Source organism: Gallus gallus (assembly GCF_016699485.2).
Source record: "Gallus gallus isolate bGalGal1 chromosome 31 unlocalized genomic scaffold, bGalGal1.mat.broiler.GRCg7b 31_unloc3, whole genome shotgun sequence".
NCBI lineage: Eukaryota > Metazoa > Chordata > Aves > Galliformes > Phasianidae > Gallus > Gallus gallus.
Window position 1 is genome coordinate 33,062 of NW_024095947.1, and position 23,400 is coordinate 56,461.

General features: G+C 55.6%; 1 protein-coding gene across 1 annotated transcript in view; it reads left to right on the forward strand.

Annotated features, from left to right (window-relative positions):
* The window catches only part of MYBPC2 (myosin binding protein C, fast type), a gene marked incomplete at its 5' end in the record, with an annotated part of 51,903 nt that extends 30,791 nt beyond the window's left edge, over nucleotides 1-21,112 (forward strand). The window contains 5 exon segments of the mRNA NM_001044659.1: nucleotides 5,308-5,467; nucleotides 9,144-9,280; nucleotides 13,672-13,858; nucleotides 17,420-17,458; nucleotides 21,076-21,112. Coding sequence (NP_001038124.1) covers nucleotides 5,308-5,467; nucleotides 9,144-9,280; nucleotides 13,672-13,858; nucleotides 17,420-17,430 — 495 coding nt within the window.
* Between the last annotated feature and the right edge of the window lie 2,288 nt (nucleotides 21,113-23,400).

Sequence of the window (23,400 nt, forward strand, 5' to 3'; positions counted from 1 at the left end):
GATCCATCCTGTCCCATAGAGCTACCCCATAGGGCTGCCCCATAGATCCGGGCTGCCCCATAGATCCGAGCTGCCCCATAGAGCTGCCCCATAGATCCGAGGTGCCCCACAGATCCAAGCTGCCAACCCCATAGAGCTGCCCCATAGAGCGGTCTGCCCCACTGCTGCCCCATAGATCCATCCTGCCCCATAGAGCTGCCCCATAGATCCGGGCTGCCCCATAGATCCGGGCTGCCCCATAGATCCATCCTGCCCCATAGAGCTGCCCCATAGATCCGAGCTGTCCCATAGATCCGAGCCCCATAGATCCAATCTGTCCCATAGATCCAAGCTGCCCCATAGAGCTGCCCCATAGATCCAAGCTGCCCCATAGATCCAAGCTGCCCCATAGAGCTGCCCCATAGATCCATCCTGCCCCATAGATCCAAGCTGCCCCATAGATCCAAGCTGCCCCATAGAGCTGCCTGCCCCGTAGATCTATATAGGTGACCCCATAACCCCATATCTGACCCCATAGGTGACCCCATAACCGACCCCCTGACCCCATAACCGCCCCCCTGACCCCATAAGTGACCCCATAACCCCATATGTTACCCTATAACCCTTAGGAGTGGTTCACAGTGTTGGAGCACAGCTCACATAGGTGACCCCATCACCCCATAACCCCATATCTGACCCCATAACTGCCCCCATAACCCCATATGTGACCCCATAGGTGACCCCATAAGTGACCCCCTGACCCCATAACCCCATCACTGACCCTATATGTGACCCTATAACCCTTAGGAGTGGTTCACAGTGTTGGAGCACAGCTCACATAGGTGACCCCATCACCCCATAGGTGACCCCATAACCGCCCCCATAACCCCATAGGTGACCCCATAGGTGACCCCATAACCGCCCCCCTGACCCCTTAACCCCATACCTGACCCTATATCTGACCCTATATGTGACCCCATAACCCCACAGGAGTGGTTCACAGTGTTGGAGCACAGCTTACATAGGTGACCACATAGGTGACCCCATAACCCCATAAGTGACCCCATAACCCCATATGTGACCCTATAGGTGACCCCCTGACCCCATAACCGACCCCATAACCCCATATGTGACCCCATAACCCCTAGGAGTGCTTCACAGTGTTGGAGCACAGCTCACATAGGTGACCCCATCACCCCATACCTGACCCCATAAGTGACCCCATAACCCCATGTCTGACCCCATAACCGCCCCCATAACCCCATGTCTGACCCCATAAGTGACCCCCTGACCCCATAACCGACCCCATAACCCCATATGTGACCCCATAACCCCACAGGAGTGGTTCACAGTGTTGGAGCACAGCTCACATAGGTGACCACATAGGTGACCCCATCACCCCATAGGTGACCCCATAACCGCCCCCCTGACCCCATAACCGTCCCCCCTGACCCCATAACCGACCACCTGACCCTATATGTGACCCCATAACCCCACAGGAGTGGTTCACAGTGTTGGAGCACAGCTCACATAGGTGACCCCATCACCCCATATCTGTCCCCATAACCGCATAAGTGACCCCATAACCCCATATGTGACCCTATAGGTGACCCCCTGACCCCATAACCGACCCCATAACCCCATATGTGACCCTATAACCCTTAGGAGTGGTTCAAAGTGTTGGAGCACAGCTCACATAGGTGACCCCATCACCCCATAAGTGACCCCATAACCCTATATCTGACCGCATAACCGCCCCCATAACCCCATATCTGACCCCATAAGTGACCCCCTGACCCCATAACCCCATACCTGACCCTATATGTGACCCCATAACCCCACAGGAGTGGTTCACAGTGTTGGAGCACAGCTCACATAGGTGACCCCATCACCCCATAAGTGACCCCATAACCGCATAAGTGACCCCATAACCCCATATGTGACCCTATAGGTGACCCCCTGACCCCATAACCGACCCCATCACCCCATATGTGACCCCATAACCGCCCCCCTGACCCCATAAGTGACCCCCTGACCCCATAACCCCATCACTGACCCTATATGTGACCCCATAACCCCACAGGAGTGGTTCACAGTGTTGGAGCACAGCTCACATAGGTGACCCCCTGACCCCATAACCCCATGTCTGACCCCATAGGTGACCCCATAACTGCCCCCCTGACCCCATAAGTGACCCCCTGACCCCATAACCGACCACCTGACCCTATATGTGACCCCATAACCCCACAGGAGTGGTTCACAGTGTTGGAGCACAGCTCACATAGGTGACCCCATCACCCCATATCTGACCCCATAACCGCCCCCATAACCCCATGTCTGACCCCATAAGTGACCCCCTGACCCCATAACCGACCCCATAACCCCATATGTGAGCCTATAACCCTTAGGAGTGGTTCACAGTGTTGGAGCACAGCTCACATAGGTGACCACATAGGTGACCCCATCACCCCATAGGTGACCCCATAACCGCCCCCCTGACCCCATAACCGCCCCCCTGACCCCATAAGTGACCCCCTGACCCCATAACCCCATCACTGACCCTATATGTGACCCCATAACCCCACAGGAGTGGTTCACAGTGTTGGAGCACAGCTCACATAGGTGACCCCCTGACCCCATAACCCCATGTCTGACCCCATAACCGACCCCCTGTCCCCATAGGTGACCCCATAAGTGACCCCCTGACCCCATAACCCCATCACTGACCCTATATGTGACCCCATAACCCCACAGGAGTGGTTCACAGTGTTGGAGCACAGCTCACATAGGTGACCCCATCACCCCATACCTGACCCCATAAGTGACCCCATAACCCCATGTCTGACCCCATAACCGCCCCCATAACCCCATGTCTGACCCCATAAGTGACCCCCTGACCCCATAACCGACCCCATAACCCCATATGTGACCCTATAACCCTTAGGAGTGGTTCACAGTGTTGGAGCACAGCTCACATAGGTGACCACATAGGTGACCCCATCACCCCATAGGTGACCCCATAACCGCCCCCCTGACCCCATAACCGTCCCCCTGACCCCATAAGTGACCCCCTGACCCCATAACCCCATCACTGACCCTATATGTGACCCCATAACCCCACAGGAGTGGTTCACAGTGTTGGAGCACAGCTCACATAGGTGACCCCCTGACCCCATAACCCCATGTCTGACCCCATAACCGACCCCCTGTCCCCATAGGTGACCCCATAAGTGACCCCCTGACCCCATAACCGACCCCATAACCCCATATGTGACCCTATAACCCTTAGGAGTGGTTCACAGTGTTGGAGCACAGCTCACATAGGTGACCACATAGGTGACCCCATAACCCCATAGGTGACCCCATAACCGCCCCCCTGACCCCATAACCGTCCCCCTGACCCCATAAGTGACCCCCTGACCCCATAACCCCATCACTGACCGTATATGTGACCCCATAACCCCACAGGAGTGGTTCACAGTGTTGGAGCACAGCTCACATAGGTGACCCCCTGACCCCATAACCCCATGTCTGACCCCATAGGTGACCCCATAACTGCCCCCCTGACCCCATAAGTGACCCCCTGACCCCATAACCCCATCACTGACCCTATATGTGACCCCATAACCCCACAGGAGTGGTTCACAGTGTTGGAGCACAGCTCACATAGGTGACCCCCTGACCCCATAACCCCATGTCTGACCCCATAGGTGACCCCATAACTGCCCCCCTGACCCCATAAGTGACCCCCTGACCCCATAACCCCATCACTGACCCTATATGTGACCCCATAACCCCACAGGAGTGGTTCACAGTGTTGGAGCACAGCTCACATAGGTGACCCCCTGACCCCATAACCCCATGTCTGACCCCATAGGTGACCCCATAACTGCCCCCCTGACCCCATAAGTGACTCCCTGATCCTATAACCCCATACCTGACCCCATATGTGACCCCATAACCCCACAGGAGTGGTTCACAGTGTTGGAGCACAGCTCACATAGGTGACCCCCTGACCCCATAACCCCATGTCTGACCCCATAGGTGACCCCATAACTGCCCCCCTGACCCCATAAGTGACTCCCTGATCCTATAACCCCATACCTGACCCCATATGTGACCCCATAACCCCACAGGAGTGGTTCACAGTGTTGGAGCACAGCTCACATAGGTGACCCCCTGACCCCATAACCCCATGTCTGACCCCATAACCGACCCCCTGTCCCCATAGGTGACCCCATAAGTGACCCCCTGACCCCATAACCGACCCCATAACCCCATATGTGACCCTATAACCCTTAGGAGTGGTTCACAGTGTTGGAGCACAGCTCACATAGGTGACCACATAGGTGACCCCATAACCCCATAGGTGACCCCATAACCGCCCCCCTGACCCCATAACCGTCCCCCTGACCCCATAAGTGACCCCCTGACCCCATAACCCCATCACTGACCCTATATGTGACCCCATAACCCCACAGGAGTGGTTCACAGTGTTGGAGCACAGCTCACATAGGTGACCCCCTGACCCCATAACCCCATGTCTGACCCCATAGGTGACCCCATAACTGCCCCCCTGACCCCATAAGTGACCCCCTGACCCCATAACCCCATCACTGACCCTATATGTGACCCCATAACCCCACAGGAGTGGTTCACAGTGTTGGAGCACAGCTCACATAGGTGACCCCCTGACCCCATAACCCCATGTCTGACCCCATAGGTGACCCCATAACTGCCCCCCTGACCCCATAAGTGACCCCCTGACCCCATAACCCCATCACTGACCCTATATGTGACCCCATAACCCCACAGGAGTGGTTCACAGTGTTGGAGCACAGCTCACATAGGTGACCACATAGGTGACCCCATCACCCCATAGGTGACCCCATAACCGCCCCCCTGACCCCATAACCGTCCCCCTGACCCTATAAGTGACCCCCTGACCCCATAACCCCATCACTGACCCTATATGTGACCCCATAACCCCACAGGAGTGGTTCACAGTGTTGGAGCACAGCTCACATAGGTGACCCCCTGACCCCATAACCCCATGTCTGACCCCATAACCGACCCCCTGTCCCCATAGGTGACCCCATAAGTGACCCCCTGACCCCATAACCCCATCACTGACCCTATATGTGACCCCATAACCCCACAGGAGTGGTTCACAGTGTTGGAGCACAGCTCACATAGGTGACCCCCTGACCCCATAACCCCATGTCTGACCCCATAACCGACCCCCTGTCCCCATAGGTGACCCCATAAGTGACCCCCTGACCCCATAACCCCATCACTGACCCTATATGTGACCCCATAACCCCACAGGAGTGGTTCACAGTGTTGGAGCACAGCCGCCCCACGCGCTGCACGGTGTCGGAGTTGGTGATGGGCAACGAGTATCGGTTCCGCGTCTACAGCGAGAACGTCTGCGGGACGAGCCAGGAGCCCGCCACATCCCATAATACTGCCCGCATCGCCAAGGAGGGTCCGTTATGGGGTCATCTGGGGGGCTATGGGGTCACTTATGGGGTCAGATATGGGGAAATGGGGTTATAGGGTCACTTATGGGGTGATGGGGTGATGGGTGATGGGCTGATGGGGTGATGGGGTGATGGGCTGAGCCAGGAGCCCGCCACATCCCATAATACTGCCCGCATCGCCAAGGAGGGTCCGTTATGGGGTCATCTGGGGGGTTATGGGGTCACTTATGGGGTCAGATATGGGGTGATGGGGTCATCTGTGGGGTTATGGGGTGATGATGGGGTGATGGGGTGATGGGCTGAGCCAGGAGCCCGCCACATCCCATAATACTGCCCGCATCGCCAAGGAGGGTCCGTTATGGGGTCATCTGGGGGGTTATGGGGTCACTTATGGGGTCAGATATGGGGTGATGGGGTTATAGGGTCACTTATGGGGTGATGGGGTGATGGGGTGATGGGGTGATGGGCTGAGCCAGGAGCCCGCCACATCCCATAATACTGCCCGCATCGCCAAGGAGGGTCCGTTATGGGGTCATCTGGGGGGTTATGGGGTCACTTATGGGGTCAGATATGGGGAAGTGGGGTTATAGGGTCACTTATGGGGTGATGGGGTGATGGGTGATGGGTGATGGGCTGATGGGGTGATGGGGTGATGGGGTGATGGGCTGAGCCAGGAGCCCGCCACATCCCATAATACTGCCCGCATCGCCAAGGAGGGTCCGTTATGGGGTCATCTGGGGGGTTATGGGGTCACTTATGGGGTCAGATATGGGGTGATGGGGTCATCTGTGGGGTTATGGGGTGATGATGGGGTGATGGGGTGATGGGCTGAGCCAGGAGCCCGCCACATCCCATAATACTGCCCGCATCGCCAAGGAGGGTCCGTTATGGGGTCATCTGGGGGGTTATGGGGTCACTTATGGGGTCAGATATGGGGTGATGGGGTCATCTGTGGGGTTATGGGGTGATGATGGGGTGATGGGGTGATGGGCTGAGCCTGGAGCCCGCCACATCCCATAATACTGCCCGCATCGCCAAGGAGGGTCCGTTATGGGGTCATCTGGGGGGCTATGGGGTCACTTATGGGGTCAGATATGGGGAAATGGGGTTATAGGGTCACTTATGGGGTGATGGGGTGATGGGTGATGGGTGATGGGCTGATGGGGTGATGGGGTGATGGGCTGAGCCAGGAGCCCGCCACATCCCATAATACTGCCCGCATCGCCAAGGAGGGTCCGTTATGGAGTCATCTGGGGGGTTATGGGGTCACTTATGGGGTCAGGTATGGGATGATGGGGTTATAGGGTCACTTATGGGGTGATGGGGTGATGGGGTCACTGATGGGGTGATGGGGTGATGGGGTCATCTGTGGGGTTATGGGGTGATGATGGGGTGATGGGGTGATGGGCTGAGCCAGGAGCCCGCCACATCCCATAATACTGCCCGCATCGCCAAGGAGGGTCCGTTATGGGGTCATCTGGGGGGTTATGGGGTCACTTATGGGGTCAGATATGGGGAAGTGGGGTTATAGGGTCACTTATGGGGTGATGGGGTGATGGGTGATGGGTGATGGGCTGATGGGGTGATGGGGTGATGGGGTGATGGGCTGAGCCAGGAGCCCGCCACATCCCATAATACTGCCCGCATCGCCAAGGAGGGTCCGTTATGGGGTCATCTGGGGGGTTATGGGGTCACTTATGGGGTCAGATATGGGGTGATGGGGTCATCTGTGGGGTTATGGGGTGGTGATGGGGTTATGGGGTGATGGGGTGATGGGCTGAGCCAGGAGCCCGCCACATCCCATAATACTGCCCGCATCACCAAGGAGGGTCCGTTATGGGGTCATCTGGGGGGCTATGGGGTCACTTATGGGGTCAGATATGCGCTGCTGGGGTCATCTGTGGGGTTATGGGGTGATGATGGGGTGATGGGGTGATGGGCTGAGCCTGGAGCCCGCCACATCCCATAATACTGCCCGCATCGCCAAGGAGGGTCCGTTATGGGGTCATCTGGGGGGTTATGGGGTCACTTATGGGGTCAGATATGGGGTGATGGGGTCATCTGTGGGGTTATGGGGTGATGATGGGGTGATGGGGTGATGGGCTGAGCCAGGAGCCCGCCACATCCCATAATACTGCCCGCATCGCCAAGGAGGGTCCGTTATGGGGTCATCTGGGGGGTTATGGGGTCACTTATGGGGTCAGATATGGGGTGATGGGGTCATCTGTGGGGTTATGGGGTGATGATGGGGTGATGGGGTGATGGGCTGAGCCAGGAGCCCGCCACATCCCATAATACTGCCCGCATCGCCAAGGAGGGTCCGTTATGGGGTCATCTGGGGGGTTATGGGGTCACTTCTGGGGTCAGATATGGGGTGATGGGGTCATCTGTGGGGTTATGGGGTGATGATGGGGTGATGGGGTGATGGGGTGATGGGCTGAGCCAGGAGCCCGCCACATCCCATAATACTGCCCGCAGCGCCAGGGAGGGTCCGTTATGGGGTCATATGGGGGGTTATGGGGTCACTTATGGGGTGATGGGGTCACTTATGGAGTCATCTGTGGGGCTATGGGGTCACTTATGGGGTTGTGGGGTCACTTATGGGGCGATGGGGCCACTTATGGGATCACTTATGGGGTTGTGGGGTCACTTATGGGGTGATGTAGTCACTTATGGGGTCTCTTATGGTGTGATGGGGTCACATATGGGGTCACTTATGGGGTGATGGGATCACTTATGGTGTTGTGGGGTCACTTATGGGGCGATGGGATCACTTATGGGGTCACTTATGGGGTTGTGGGGTCACTTATGGGGTGATGTGGTCACTTATGGGGTGATGGGGTCACTTATGGGGTGATGGGATCACTATGGTGTTGTGGGGTCACTTATGGGGTGATGGGATCACTTATGGGATCACTTATGGGGTTGTGGGGTCACTTATGGGGTGATGTGGTCACTTATGGGGTGATGGGGTCACTTATGGGGTCACTTATGGGGTAATGGGGTCACTTATGGGGTGATGGGATCACTTATGGTGTTGTGGGGTCACTTATGGGGTGATGGGATCCCTTATGGGATCACTTATGGGGTTGTGGGGTCACTTATGGGGTGATGTGGTCACTTATGGGTCACTTATGGGGTTGTGGGGTCACTTATGGGGTGATGCGGTCACTTATGGGGTCACTTATGGGGCGATGGGGCAACTTATGGGGTCACTTATGGGGTTGTGGGGTCACTTATGGGGTGATGGGGCCTCTTATGGGGTTGTGGGGTCACTTATGGGGTGATGCAGTCACTTATGGATCACTTATGGGGTGTGGGGTCGCTTATGGGGTCACCTATGGGGTGATGGGGTCACTTATGGGGTCACATATGGGGTGATGGGATCACTTATGGGGTGATGGGGCCACTTATGGGGTGATAGGGCCACTGATGGGTTCACTTATGGGGTTGTGGGGCCACTTAAGGGGTCGTGGGGTAACTTATGGGGTCAAGCGGTCACTTATGGGTTTTGTGGGGTCGCTTATGGGGACACTTATGGGGCGATGGCATCACTTACGTGGTTTACGGTGTCCCGATGGGATTTGGGGTCCCGCTATGGGGCGATGGGACCGCTCTATGGGGTCGCCCCCACTCTTTGACTTCTGGGGCGCCCCATAACCGCGTTTCTCCCCCCTCCAGGGCTGACCCTAAAGATGGTGCCCTATAAGGAACGCGACCTCCGCGCCGCCCCACAGTTCCTCACCCCATTGGTGGACCGCAGCGTCGTGGCGGGGTACACCGTGACCCTAAACTGCGCCGTGCGGGGTCACCCCAAAGTATGGGGCCGCTGTGGGGTCTCTATGGGGTGGGAGGGGGGTATGGGGTCTCTATGGGGTCTCTATGGGGTCTCTATGGGTCTCTATGGGGCACTATGGGGTCTCTATGGGGTCCCTATGGGTCTCTATGGGCTCTATGGGTCACTATGGGTCTCTATGGGCTCTATGGGTCACTATGGGTCCCTGTGGGTCTCTATGGGGCTCTATGGGTATCTGTGGGTCCCTATTGGTCTCTATGGGGCTCTGTGGGTCTCTGTGGGGTATCTATGAGTCTCTGTGGGTCTCTGTGAGTCCATATGGGGTCCCTATGGGACTCTGTGGGCCTCTATGGGTCTCTATGGGTCACTATGGGGTCCCTATGGGTCTCTATGGGGCTCTATGGGTCTCTGTGGGTCCGTATGGGGTCCCTATGGGTCTCTGTGGGTCCCTATGGGTCCCTATGGGTCTCTATGGGGTCCCTATGGGTCTCTATGGGTCCCTGTGGGTCTCTATGGGGCTCTATGGGTCTCTGTGGGTCCGTATGGGGTCCCTATGGGACTCTGTGGGTCCCTATGGGTCCCTATGGGTCTCTATGGGGTCCCTATGGGTCTCTATGGGTCCCTGTGGGTCTCTATGGGGCTCTATGGGTCTCTGTGGGGTATCTATGAGTCACTATGGGGCACTATGGGGTCTCTATGGGGCTCTATGGGGCTCTATGGGTCACTATGGGTCCCTGTGGGTCTCTATGGGTCTCTATGGAGTCCCTATGGGTCTCTATGGGCTCTGTGGGGCTTTGTGGGGTATCTATGAGTCACTATGGGGTCTCTATGGGGCTCTATGGGGCTCTATGGGTCACTATGGGTCTCTATGGAGTCCCTATGGGTCTCTATGGGCTCTGTGGGGTATCTATGAGTCACTGTGGGTCTCTGTGGGTCTCTGTGGGTCTCTATGGGGCACTATGGGGCTCTATGGGTCACTATGGGTCCCTGTGGGCCGCTGTGGGGTCTCTATGGGGTGGGAGGGGGGATAGGGGGTGGTTATGGGGTGGTTATGGGGTACACCATGACCCTAAACTGCGCCGTGCGGGGTCACCCCAAAGTATGGGGCCGCTGTGGGGTCTCTATGGGGTGGGGGGGGGGATATGGGGTCTCTATAGGGTGGTTATGGGGTGTGGGGGGGATATGGGGTGGGTATGGGGTGGATATGGGGTGGTTATGGGGTACACCGTGACCCTAAACTGCGCTGTGCGGGGTCACCCCAAAGTATGGGGCCGCTGTGGGGTCTCTATGGGGTGGGGGGGGTATGGGGGGGGTATGGGGCCTCTATGGGTCTCTGTGGGGCATTTATGGGGTCCCTATGGGCTCTCTATGAGGCATTTATGGGGTCCCTATGGGCTCTCTATGGGCTCTCAATGGGGCATTTATGGGCACCCTATGGGGTCTCTACGGGGCATTTATGGGGTCTCTATGGGCTCTCTGTGGGGCATTCCTGGGGTCCCTGTGGGGTCCCTATGGGGTCTCTATGGGCACCCTATGGGGTCCCTATGGGCTCTCTATGGGGTATTTATAGGGTCCCTATGGGCTCTCTATGGGGTATTTATGGGGTCCCTATGGGTCCCTATGGGCTCTCTATGGGGCATTTATGGGGTCTCTATGGGGTCCCTATGGGCTCTCTATGGGGTATTTATAGGGTCCCTATGGGCTCTCTATGGGGTATTTATGGGGTCCCTATGGGTCCCTATGGGCTCTCTATGGGGCATTTATGGGGTCTCTATGGGCTCCCTATGGGCTCTCTATGGGGTATTTATAGGGTCCCTATGGGCTCTCTATGGGGTATTTATAGGGTCCCTATGGGCTTTCTGCGGGGCATTTATGGGCACCCTATGGGCTCTCTATGGGGTATTTATGGGGTCCCTATGGGGTCTCTATGGGCTCTCTATGGGGCATTTATGGGCTCCCTATGGGCTCTCTATGGGGTATTTATAGGGTCCCTATGGGCTCTCTATGGGGTATTTATAGGGTCCCTTTGGGATCTCTATGGGCTCTCTATGGGGCATTTCTGGGGTCCCTATGGAGTCCCTATGGGGTCCCTATGGGCTCTCTATGGGGTATTTATAGGGTCCCTATGGGCTTTCTGCGGGGCATTTATGGGCACCCTATGGGCTCTCTATGGGGTATTTATGGGGTCCCTATGGGGTCTCTATGGGCTCTCTATGGGGCATTTATGGGGTCCCTATGGGCTCTCTATGGGGTATTTATAGGGTCCCTATGGGCTCTCTATGGGGTATTTATAGGGTCCCTTTGGGATCTCTATGGGCTCTCTATGGGGCATTTCTGGGGTCCCTATGGAGTCCCTATGGGGTCTCTATGGGTCTCTATGGGGCATTTATGGGGTTCCTATGGGGTCTCTATGGGGCATTTATGGGCACCCTATGGGGTCTCTATGGGCTCTCTATGGGCTTTCCATGGGGCATCTATGGGGTCTCTATGGGTCTCTATGGGTCCCTGTGGGTCTCTATGGGGCTCTATGGGTCTCTGTGGGGTATCTATGAGTCACTATGGGGTCTCTATGGGTCTCTATGGGTCACTATGGGTCCCTGTGGGTCTCTATGGGTCTCTATGGAGTCCCTGTGGGTCTCTATGGGCTCTGTGGGTCTCTGTGGGGTATCTATGAGTCACTGTGGGTCTCTATGGGGCACTATGGGGTCTCTAAGGGGCTCCATGGGTCAGTATGGGTCCTTGTGGGCCGCTGTGGGGACTCTGTGTGGTGGGGATGGGTATGGGGTCACTATGGGCTCTCTATGGGCTCTCTATGGGCTCTCTATGGGGCATTTATGGGGTCCCTATGGAGTCCCTATGGGCTCTCTATGGGCTCTCTACGGGGCATTTATGGGGTCCCTATGGGCTCTCTATGGGGTATTTATAGGGTCCCTTTGGGATCTCTATGGGCTCTCTATGGGGCATTTATGCGCTCCCTATGGGCTCTCTATGGGCTCTCTATGGGGCATTTATGGGCTCCCTATGGGCTCTCTATGGGCGCTCTACGGGGTATTTATGGGGTCCCTATGGGGCATTTATGGGCACCCTATGGGGTCTCTACGGGGCATTTATGGGGTCTCTATGGGCTCTCTGTGAGGCATTCCTGGGGTCCCTGTGGGGTCCCTATGGGGTCTCTATGGGCACCCTATGGGGTCCCTATGGGGTCCCTATGGGCTCTCTATGGGGCATTTATGGGGTCCCTATGGGGTCTCTATTGGCTCTCTATGGGGTATTTATGGGGTCTCTATGGGGTCCCTATGGGCTCTCTATGGGGTATTTATAGGGTCCCTATGGGCTCTCTGCGGGGCATTTATGGGGTCCCTATGGGCTCTCTATGGGGCATTTATGGGCTCCCTATGGGCTCTCTATGGGCGCTCTACGGGGTATTTATGGGGTCCCTATGGGGCATTTATGGGCGCTCTACGGGGTATTTATGGGGTCCCTATGGGGCATTTATGGGCACCCTATGGGGTCTCTACGGGGCATTTATGGGGTCTCTATGGGCTCTCTGTGAGGCATTCCTGGGGTCCCTGTGGGGTCCCTATGGGGTCTCTATGGGCACCCTATGGGGTCCCTATGGGGTCCCTATGGGCTCTCTATGGGGCATTTATGGGGTCCCTATGGGCTCTCTATGGGGTATTTATGGGGTCTCTATGGGGTCCCTATGGGCTCTCTATGGGGTATTTATAGGGTCCCTATGGGCTCTCTGCGGGGCATTTATGGGGTCCCTATGGGCTCTCTATGGGCGCTCTACGGGGTATTTATGGGGTCCCTATGGGGCATTTATGGGCGCTCTACGGGGTATTTATGGGGTCCCTATGGGGCATTTATGGGCACCCTATGGGGTCTCTATGGGGCATTTATGGGGTCTCTATGGGCTCTCTGTGAGGCATTCCTGGGGTCCCTGTGGGGTCCCTATGGGATCTCTATGGGCACCCTATGGGGTCCCTATGGGGTCCCTATGGGCTCTCTATGGGGCATTTATGGGGTCCCTATGGGGTCTCTATTGGCTCTCTATGGGGTATTTATGGGGTCCCTATGGGGTCCCTATGGGCTCTCTATGGGGTATTTATAGGGTCCCTATGGGCTCTCTGCGGGGCATTTATGGGGTCCCTATGGGCTCTCTATGGGGCATTTATGGGCTCCCTATGGGCTCTCTATGGGCTCTCTACGGGGCATTTATGGACTCCCTATGGGCTCTCTATGGGGCATTTCTGGGGTCCCTATGGGGTTCTTATGGGCTCTCTGTGGGGCATTTCTGGGGTCCCTATGGGGTTCTTATGGGCTCTCTGTGGGGCATTCCTGGGGTCCCTGTGGTGTCCCTGCGGGGTCCCTATGGGGTTCCATTTATTCCCCCCCCCCCCCCTTTTCCAGCCGAAGGTGACGTGGCTGAAGAACAGCGTGGAGATCGGGGCGGACCCCAAATTCCTTTCCCGCCACGGTTTGGGGGTGCTGAGCCTCCTCATCCGCCGGCCCAGCCCCTTCGATGGGGGCACCTACGGCTGTAGGGCCGTCAACGAGATGGGGGAGGCCACCACCGAGTGCCGCCTGGACGTCAGGGGTGAGATATGGGGCTGGGGGGGGGGGTTATGGGGGGGTATGGGGTCAGATTTGGGGGGATATGGGGGGTAGTGGGGGGTATGGGGTCAGATATGGGGGGTATTGGGGGATATGGGGGGTATGGGGTCAGATATGGGGGGATATGGGGGCTATGGGGTCAGATATGGGGGAATATGGGGGGTATGGGGTCAGCTATGGGGGGTATGGGGTCAGCTATGGGGGGTATTGGGGGGCTATGCGGGGATATGGGGGGTATAGGGTCAGTTATGGGGGGATATGGGGGGGTTATATGGGGATATGGGGGCACCTACGGCTGTAGGGCCGTCAACGAGATGGGGGAGGCCACCACCGAGTGCCGCCTGGACGGCAGGGGGGAGATATGGGGCTGGGGGGGGGGGGTTATGGGGGGGTATGGGGTCAGATTTGGGGGGCTATAGGGGGATATGGGGGGTATGGGGTCAGATATGGGGGGATATGGGGGGTATGGAGTCAGATATGGAGGTATATGGGGGGGTATTGGGGGATATGGGGTCAGATATGGGGGGATATGGGGGCTATGGGGGGATATAGGGTCAGATATGGGGGGATATGGGGGTATATGGGGGGTATAGGGTCAGCTATGGGGGGAAATGGGGGCTATGGGGGGATATAGGGTCAGATATGGGGGGATATGGGGGGTATGGGGGGTATGGGGTCAGCTATGGGGGATATGGGGTCAGATATGGAGGGATATGGGGGTATGGGGTCAGCTATGGGGGGTATGGGGTCAGCTATGGGGGGTATTGGGGGGCTATGGGGGGCTATGGGGGGTATAGGGTCAGTTATGGGGGGATATGGGGGGGTTATATGGGGATATGGGGGCACCTACGGCTGTAGGGCCGTCAACGAGATGGGGGAGGGCACCACCGAGTGCCGCCTGGATGTCAGGGGTGAGATATGGGGCTGGGGGGGGGTATGGGGTCAGATATGGGGGGCTATGGGGGGTAGTGGGGGGTATGGGGTCAGATATGGGGGGTATTGGGGGATATGGGGGGTATGGGGTCAGATATGGGGGGTATTGGGGGATATGGGGGGTATGGGGTCAGATATGGGGGGATATGGGGGCTATGGGGTCAGATATGGGGGAATATGGGGGGTATGGGGTCAGCTATGGGGGGTATGGGGTCAGCTATGGGGGGTACTGGGGGGCTATGCGGGGATATGGGGGGTATAGGGTCAGTTATGGGGGGATATGGGGGGGTTATATGGGGATATGGGGGCACCTACGGCTGTAGGGCCGTCAACGAGATGGGGGAGGGCACCACCGAGTGCCGCCTGGACGGCAGGGGGGAGATATGGGGCTGGGGGGGGCGTATGGGGTCAGATATGGGGGGCTATGGGGGGTATTGGGGAGTATGGGGTCAGATATGGGGGCATATCGGGGGGTATGAGGTCAGATATGGGGGGATATGGGGGCTATGGGGTCAGCAATGGGGGGATATGGGGGTTATAGGTCATCTATGGGGGGATATGGGGGGTATGGCGTCAGATATGGAGGTATATGGGGGGTATAGGGTCAGCTATGGGGGGATATGGGGGGTATGGGGTCAGATACGGGGGGATATGGGGGGATATGGGGTCAGATATGGGGGAAATGGGGGCTATGGGGGGATATGGGGTCAGATATGGGGGGATATGGGGGCTATGGGGTCAGCAGTGGGGGGATATGGGGGGTATGGGGTCAGATGTGGGGGCTATGGGGGGATATGGGGTCAGATATGGGGGGGTATTGGGGGGTATGGGGTCAGATATGGGGGAATATGGGGGGTATAGGGTCAGCTATGGGGGGAAATGGGGGCTATGGGGGGATATAGGGTCAGATATGGGGGGATATGGGGGTATGGGGTCAGATATGGGGGAATATGGGGGGTATAGGGTCAGATGTGGGGGGAAATGGGGGCTATGGGGGGATATAGGGTCAGGTATGGGGGGATATGGGGGGTATAGGGTCAGCTATGGGGGGAAATGGGGGCTATGGGGGGATATAGGGTCAGATATGGGGGAATATGGGGGGTATGGGGGCTATGGGGGGATATGGGGGGTATGGGGTCAGCTATGGGATATGTATGGGGTAGCAATGGGGTCTCTATGGGGTATCCGTGGGGTCTCTATGGGGTCTCTATGCGGTATCTTTGGGGTATCCATGGGGTCTTTATGAGGTATTCGTGGGGTCCCTATGGGGTCTCAATGGGGTATCCCATGGGGGTCCCAATGGGGTCCCAATGGGGTCTCAATGGGGTCTCAATGGGGTCCCTATGGGGTCTCAATGGGGTCTCTATGGGGTCTCAATGGGGTATCCCATGGGGGTCTCAATGGGGTCCCAATGGGGTCTCTATGGGGTCTCTATGGGGTCCCAATGGGGTCTCAATGGGGTCCCTATGGGGTCTCTATGGGGTCTCTATGGGTCCCAGTGGGGCTTTATGGGTCTCTATGGGATCTCTATGGGATCCCTATGGGGTCTCTATGGGGTATCCATGGGGTCCCTATGGGGTCCCTATGGGGTCTCAATGGGGTATCCATGGGGTCTTTATGGGGTCCCTATGGGGTCTCTATGGGGTCTCAATGGGGTATCCCATGGGGGTCTCAATGGGGTCCCAATGGGGTCTCTATGGGGTCTCTATGGGGTCCCAATGGGGTCTCAATGGGGTCTCTATGGGGTCTCAATGGGGTATCCCATGGGGGTCCCAATGGGGTCTCTATGGGGTCTCTATGGGGTCTCTATGGGGTCCCAATGGGGTCTCAATGGGGTCCCTATGGGGTCTCTATGGGGTCTCTATGGGTCCCAGTGGGGCTTTATGGGTCTCTATGGGATCTCTATGGGATCCCTATGGGGTCTCTATGGGGTATCCATGGGGTCCCTATGGGGTCCCTATGGGGTCTCAATGGGGTATCCATGGGGTCTCTATGGGGTCTCTATGGGGTCTCTATGGGGTATCCATGGGGTATCCCATGGGGGTCTCAATGGGGTCCCAATGGGGTCCCAATGGGGTCTCTATGGGGTCTCTATGGGGTCTCTATGGGGTCCCAATGGGGTCTCAATGGGGTCCCTATGGGGTCTCTATGGGGTCTCTATGGGTCCCAGTGGGGCTTTATGGGTCTCTATGGGATCTCTATGGGATCCCTATGGGGTCTCTATGGGGTATCCATGGGGTCCCTATGGGGTCCCTATGGGGTCTCAATGGGGTATCCATGGGGTCTCTATGGGGTCCCTATGGGGTCTCTATGGGGTCTCTATGGGGTCTCAATGGGGTATCCCATGGGGGTCTCAATGGGGTCCCAATGGGGTCTCTATGGGGTCTCTATGGGTCCCAGTGGGGCTTTATGGGTCTCTATGGGATCTCTATGGGATCCCTATGGGGTCTCTATGGGGTATCCATGGGGTCCCTATGGGGTCCCTATGGGGTCTCAATGGGGTATCCATGGGGTCTCTATGGGGTCTCTATGGGGTATCCATGGGGTCCCAATGGGGTCCCTATGGGGTCTGTATGGGGCGCAGTGGGGCAGCGCTGTTCTCTCCCCGCAGTGCCCCAATGAGGATCGCATCGCAGAGCGGCGTTTTGGGGTGAGACGCTGCGATTTGGGGCCATTTGGGGTCGCTTTGGGATTTGGGGGTCTTTTGGGGGTGGGATTTGGGATTTTGGGGTCTTTTTTGGGGTCTTTTTGAGGGTTGGATTTCGGATTTTGGGGTCTTTTGGGGGTGGGATTTGGGATTTTGGGGTACTTTGGGGGGGATTTGGGATTTTGGGGTCTTTTGGGGTCTTTTGGGGTCTTTTGGGGGATTGGATTTGGGATTTTGGGGTCTTTTGGGGGTCTTTTTGGGGTCTTTTGGGGGGGATTTGGGATTTTGGGGTCTTTTTTGGGGTCTTTTTTGGGGGGATTTTGGATTTTGGGGTCTTTTGGGGGTCTTTTTGAGGGTTGGATTTCGGATTTTGGGGTCTTTTGGGGGGGATTTGGGATTTTGGGGTATTTTTTGGGGTATTTTGTGGGTTGGATTTGGGATTTTGGGGTCTTTCTGGAGTCTTTTGGGGGTTGGATTTGGAATTTTGGGGTCTTTTGGGGTCTTTTTGAGGGTTGGATTTGGGATTTTGGAGTCTTCTGGGGGGGATTTGGGATTTGGGGGTCTTTTGGGGGGGATTTTGGGGTCTTTTTGGGTCTTTCTGGAGTCTTTTGGGGGTTGGATTTGGGATTTTGGGGTCTTTTTTGGGGTCTTTTTGAGGGTTGGATTTGGGATTTTGGGGTCTTTTCTGGGGTCTTTTTGGGGGAGATTTTGGATTTTGGGGTCTTTTTGGGGTCTTTTTGAGGGTTGGATGTGGGATTTTGGGGTCTTTTGGGGGGGATTTGGGATTTTGGGGTCTTTTGGGTTCTTTTTGGGGTCTTTTGGGGGTTGGATTTCGGATTTTGGGTCTTTTTGGGGTCTTTTGGGGTGTTGGATTTGGGATTTTGGGGTCTTTTTTGGGGTCTTCTTTGGGGGGATTTGGGATTTTGGGGTCTTTTTGGATCTTTTGGGGGTTGGATTTGGGATTTTGGGGCCTTTTGGGTTCTTTTGGGGGATTTGGGATTTTGGGGTCTCTTGGGGTCTTCTTGGGGGGGATTTGGGATTGTGGGGTCTTTTGGGTTCTTTTTGGGGTCTTTTGGGGGTTGGATTTCGGATTTTGGGTCTTTTTGGGGTCTTTTGGGGTGTTGGATTTGGGATTTTGGGGTCTTTTTGGGGTCTTTTTGGTGGGGATTTGGGATTTTGGGGTCTTTTTGGGTCTTTTTGGGGGTTGGATTTGGGATTTTGGGGTCTTTGGGGTGTTTTGGGGGGTTGGATTTGGGATTTTGGGGTCTTTTGGGGTCTTCTTGGGGGGGATTTGGGATTGTGGGGTCTTTTGGGGTTTTTTGGGGGGGATTTGGGATTTTGGGGTCTTTTTGGGGTCTTTTTGGGGGTTGGATTTGGGATTTTGGGGTCTTTTTGGATCTTTTGGGGGTTGGATTTGGGATTTTGGGGTCTTTTGGGGTCTTCTTGGGGGGGATTTGGGATTGTGGGGTCTTTTGGGGTCTTTGGGGTCTTTTTGGGGGTTGGATTTGGGATTTTGGGGTCTTTTGGGGTCTTTTTTGGGGGGGATTTGGGATTGTGGGGTCTTTTGGGGTCTTTGGGGTCTTTTGGGGGGTTGGATTTGGGATTTTGGGGTCTTTTGGGGTCTTTTGGGGGGGGATTTGGGATTGTGGGGTCTTTTGGGGTCTTTTTGGGGTCTTTTGGGGGTTGGATTTCGGATTATGGGTCTTTTGGGGTCTTCTTGGGGGGATTTGGGATTTATGGGTCTTTTTGGGGTCTATTGTGGGTTGGATTTGGGATTTTGGGGTCTTTTGGGGGTCTTTTTGGGGTCAGATTTGGGATTTTGGATTGTTTTGGGCTGAAATTTGGGGCCAAATGTGGGATTTTGGGCTCTTCTTGGGGCGAAATTTGGGCATTTGGGGGTTCATTTTTGGGGTAAAATGGGGGCTTTTGGGGTTCGTTTTTGGGGTAAAATTGGGGGGTTTGGGGGTTCGTTTTTGGGGTAAAATTGGGGGGTTTTGGGGCTCTTTTTTGGGGCTGAAATGGGGGAATTTGGGGGTCCATTTTGGGACTGAAATGGGGGGATTTGGGGGTCCATTTTTGGGCTGAAATTTGAGGATTTTGGGGTTCATTTTTGGGCCCAAATTGGGGGATTTTGGGGGCTCATTTTTGGGCTGAAATGGGGGGATTTGGGGGCTCTTTTTTTCGACTCAAATTAGGGGCTTTGGGGGTTCGTTTTTGGGGTAAAATTGGGGGATTTGGGGGCACTTTTAGGGGTTGAAATGGGGGATTTTCAGACTCATTTTTGGGCTGAAATGGGGGAATTTGGGGGTCCATTTTTGGGCTGAAATGGGATTTCGGGGTTCATTTTTGGGCCCAAATTGGGGGATTTTGGGGCTCTTTTTTGGGCTGAAATTGTGGGCTTTTGGGGTTCATTTTTGGGCCCAAATTGGGGGATTTTGAGACTCATTTTTGGGCTGAAATGGGGGGACTTTGGGGTTCGTTTTTGGGCTGAAATGGGGGGATTTGGGGGCTCATTTTTGGGCTGAAATTGTGGGCTTTTGAGGTTCATTTTTGGGGTAAAATTGGGGGAATTTGGGGGCTCATTTTTGGGCCCAAATTGGGGGCTTTGGGGTTCATTTTTGGGGTTAAAATTGGGAGATTTTGGGGGCTCATTTTTGGGCTGAAATGGGGGGATTTTGGGGGTTCGTTTTTGGGGTGAAATTGGGGGGTTTGGGGCTCATTTCTGGGCTGAAATTGGGGGCTTTTGGGGTTCGTTTTTGGGGTAAAATTGGGGGATTTGGGGAAGTCATTTTTGGGCTGAAATAGGGGGATTTGGGGGCTCTTTTTTGGGCTGAAATGGGGGGCTTTTGGGGTTCGTTTTGGGGTAAAAATGGGGGGTTTGGGGGGCTCTTTTTTAGGCTGAAATGGGGGATTTTGGGGGTCCATTTTTGGGCTGAAATTTGTGGATTTTGGGGCTCATTTTTGGGCTGAAAAGGGGGGCTTTTGGGGTTCATTTTTGGGGCTGAAATTGGGGGGTTTGGGGGCTCTTTTTGGGGTTGAAATGGGGGGATTTGGGGGTTCATTTTTGGGCCCAAATGGGGGGATTTTCAGACTCATTTTTGGGCTGAAATGGGGGAATTTGGGGATCCATTTTTGGGCTGAAATTTGAGGATTTTGGGGCTCATTTTTGGGCTGAAAAGGGGGGCTTTTGGGGTTCATTTTTGGGGCTGAAATTGGGGGGTTTGGGGGCTCTTTTTGGGGTTGAAATGGGGGGATTTGGGGGTTCATTTTTGGGCCCAAATGGGGGGATTTTCAGACTCATTTTTGGGCTGAAATGGGGGAATTTGGGGATCCATTTTTGGGCTGAAATTTGAGGATTTTGGGGCTCATTTTTGGGCTGAAAAGGGGGGCTTTTGGGGTTCATTTTTGGGGCTGAAATTGGGGGGTTTGGGGGCTCTTTTTGGGGTTGAAATGGGGGGATTTGGGGGTTCATTTTTGGGCCCAAATGGGGGGATTTTCAGACTCATTTTTGGGCTGAAATGGGGGAATTTGGGGATCCATTTTTGGGCTGAAAAGGGGGGATTTCAGGGTTCATTTTTGGGCTGAAATGGGGGGATTTTGGGGCTCTCCGTTTCCCACAGGTGTTGCATCGCCGCCCGCAGTGCCAATAAATGCAGTGTGTCCGTCCGACCGCCTCCGTCTGTCCGTCCTCTGCGCCGTGGGGCTGCCCCATAAGTGTCCCCCCAGCCCCATAAGTGACCCCTCCAGCCCCATAGCGACCCATAGAGACACATAGAGACCCCACAGGGACCCCATAGAGACACAGAGACTCATAGGGTTGCATAGAGACCCATAGGGACCAACAGTGCCCCATAAAGAACACATAGAGACGCCATAGGGACCAACAGTGCCCCACAGAGGTCCCATTGAGCCCCATAGCGACCCATAGAGACCCATAGGGACCCCATAGTGACCCATAGAGACCCATAGAGGCCCACAGAGTCCCATAGGGACCCCATACGGACCCACAGAGACCCATAGAGACTCATAGATACCCCACAGAGCCCCACAGAGCCCATAGAGACCCATAGGGACTCCATAGAGACCCATAGAGACCCACAGGGACCCATAGTGACCCATAGAGACCCATAGAGACCCCATAGTGACTCATAGATACCCCACAGAGACCCATAGAGACCCATAGAGACCCCATGGTGCCCCATAGAGACCCCATAGGAACCCACAGGGACCCCATGGCAACCCATAGAAACCCCATAGGGACAAACAGTGCCCCACAGAGGTCCCATAGAGCCCCATAGGGACCCATAGAGACCCATAGTGCCCAAGAAAGACCCCATGGTGTCCCATAGAGACCCCATAGGGACCCACAGGGACCCCATAGAGACCCATAGACTCTCATAGGGTCGCATAGAGCCCCATAGAGACCCATAGTGCCCAATTAAGACCCCATGGTGTCCCATAGAGACCCCATAGGGACCCACAGGGACCCCATAGCGACCCATAGAGACCCATAGAGACTCATAGGGTCGCATAGAGCCCCATAGAGACCCCATAGTGACCAACAGTGCCCCATAGCGCCCCATAGAGACTCCATAGGGACTCATACAGACCCCTTAGTGCCCCATCGGGACCCATAGAGACCCCATAGTGCCCCATAAAGACCCCATGGTGCCCCATAGGGACCAATAGTGCCTTATAGAGATCCCACAGAGCCCCATAGAAACCCCATAGAGACCCATAGAGACCCAGTAGCGCCCCATAGAGCCCCATAGTGACCCGTAGAGACCCACAGAGACCCCATAGTGCCCAATAAAGACCCCATAGTGCCCCATAGAGACCCCATAGGGACAGATAGTGCCCTATAGAGATCCCACAGAGCCCCACAGAGACCCCATAGGGACCCACAGGAACCCCATAGAGACCCATAGAGACTCATAGGGTCACATAGAAACCCATAGAGACGCCATAGGGACCAACAGTGTCCCATAACGCCCCATACAGACCCCATAGGGACGCATACAGACCCCATAGTGCCCCATCGGGACCCATAGAGACCCCACAGTGCCCCATAGAGAACCCATCGAGACCCCATAGTGACCAACAGTGCCCCACAGTGGTCCCATAGAGCCCCATAGCGTCCCATAGAGACCCATAGAGACCCCATAGTTCCCAATAGAGACCCCATGGTGCCCCATAGGGACCAATAGTGCCCTATAGAGATCCCACAGAGCCCCATAGAGACCCCATAGGGACCAACAGGGACCCCATAGAGACCCTATGGTGTCCCATAGAGACCCCATAGGGACCAATAGTGCCCTATAGAAATCCCACAGAGCCCCATAGAGACCCCATAGGGACCCATAGAGACCCAGTATTGTCCCATAGTGACCCATAGCGCCCCATAGACACCCATAGGAACCCATAGGAACCCATAGAGACCCCATAGTGACACCCTGAGACTCAAAGAGCCCCGTAGAGACCCCATAGTGCCCCATAGAACCCCATAGAGACCCAATAGTGCCCCATTGAGACCCATAGGGACCCACAGAGGCTCATAGTTACACCACAGAGACACATAGAGCCCCATAGAGACCCCATAGTGCCCCATAGAAACCCCATATAACGCCGTGGGGTTTCTGAGCAGAAAACGCGTGATTTTCGGGTTAAATGGGGGATTCTCGAAGAGGATGTAGTGCCCCATAGAGACCCATGGAGACCCCATAGCGCCCCACTGTGCCCCATAGAGACCCATAGGGACCCATAGGGACCCATAGAGTCCCATTGTGCCCCATAGGGACACACAGTGCCCTATAGAGACCCCACAGAGCCCCATAAAGACCCCATAGGGACCCATAGAGACACCATAGAGACCCATATGGCCCCATAGAGACCCCATAGGAACCAATAGTGCCCCATAGAGCCCCATAGAGACCGCATATTGCCCC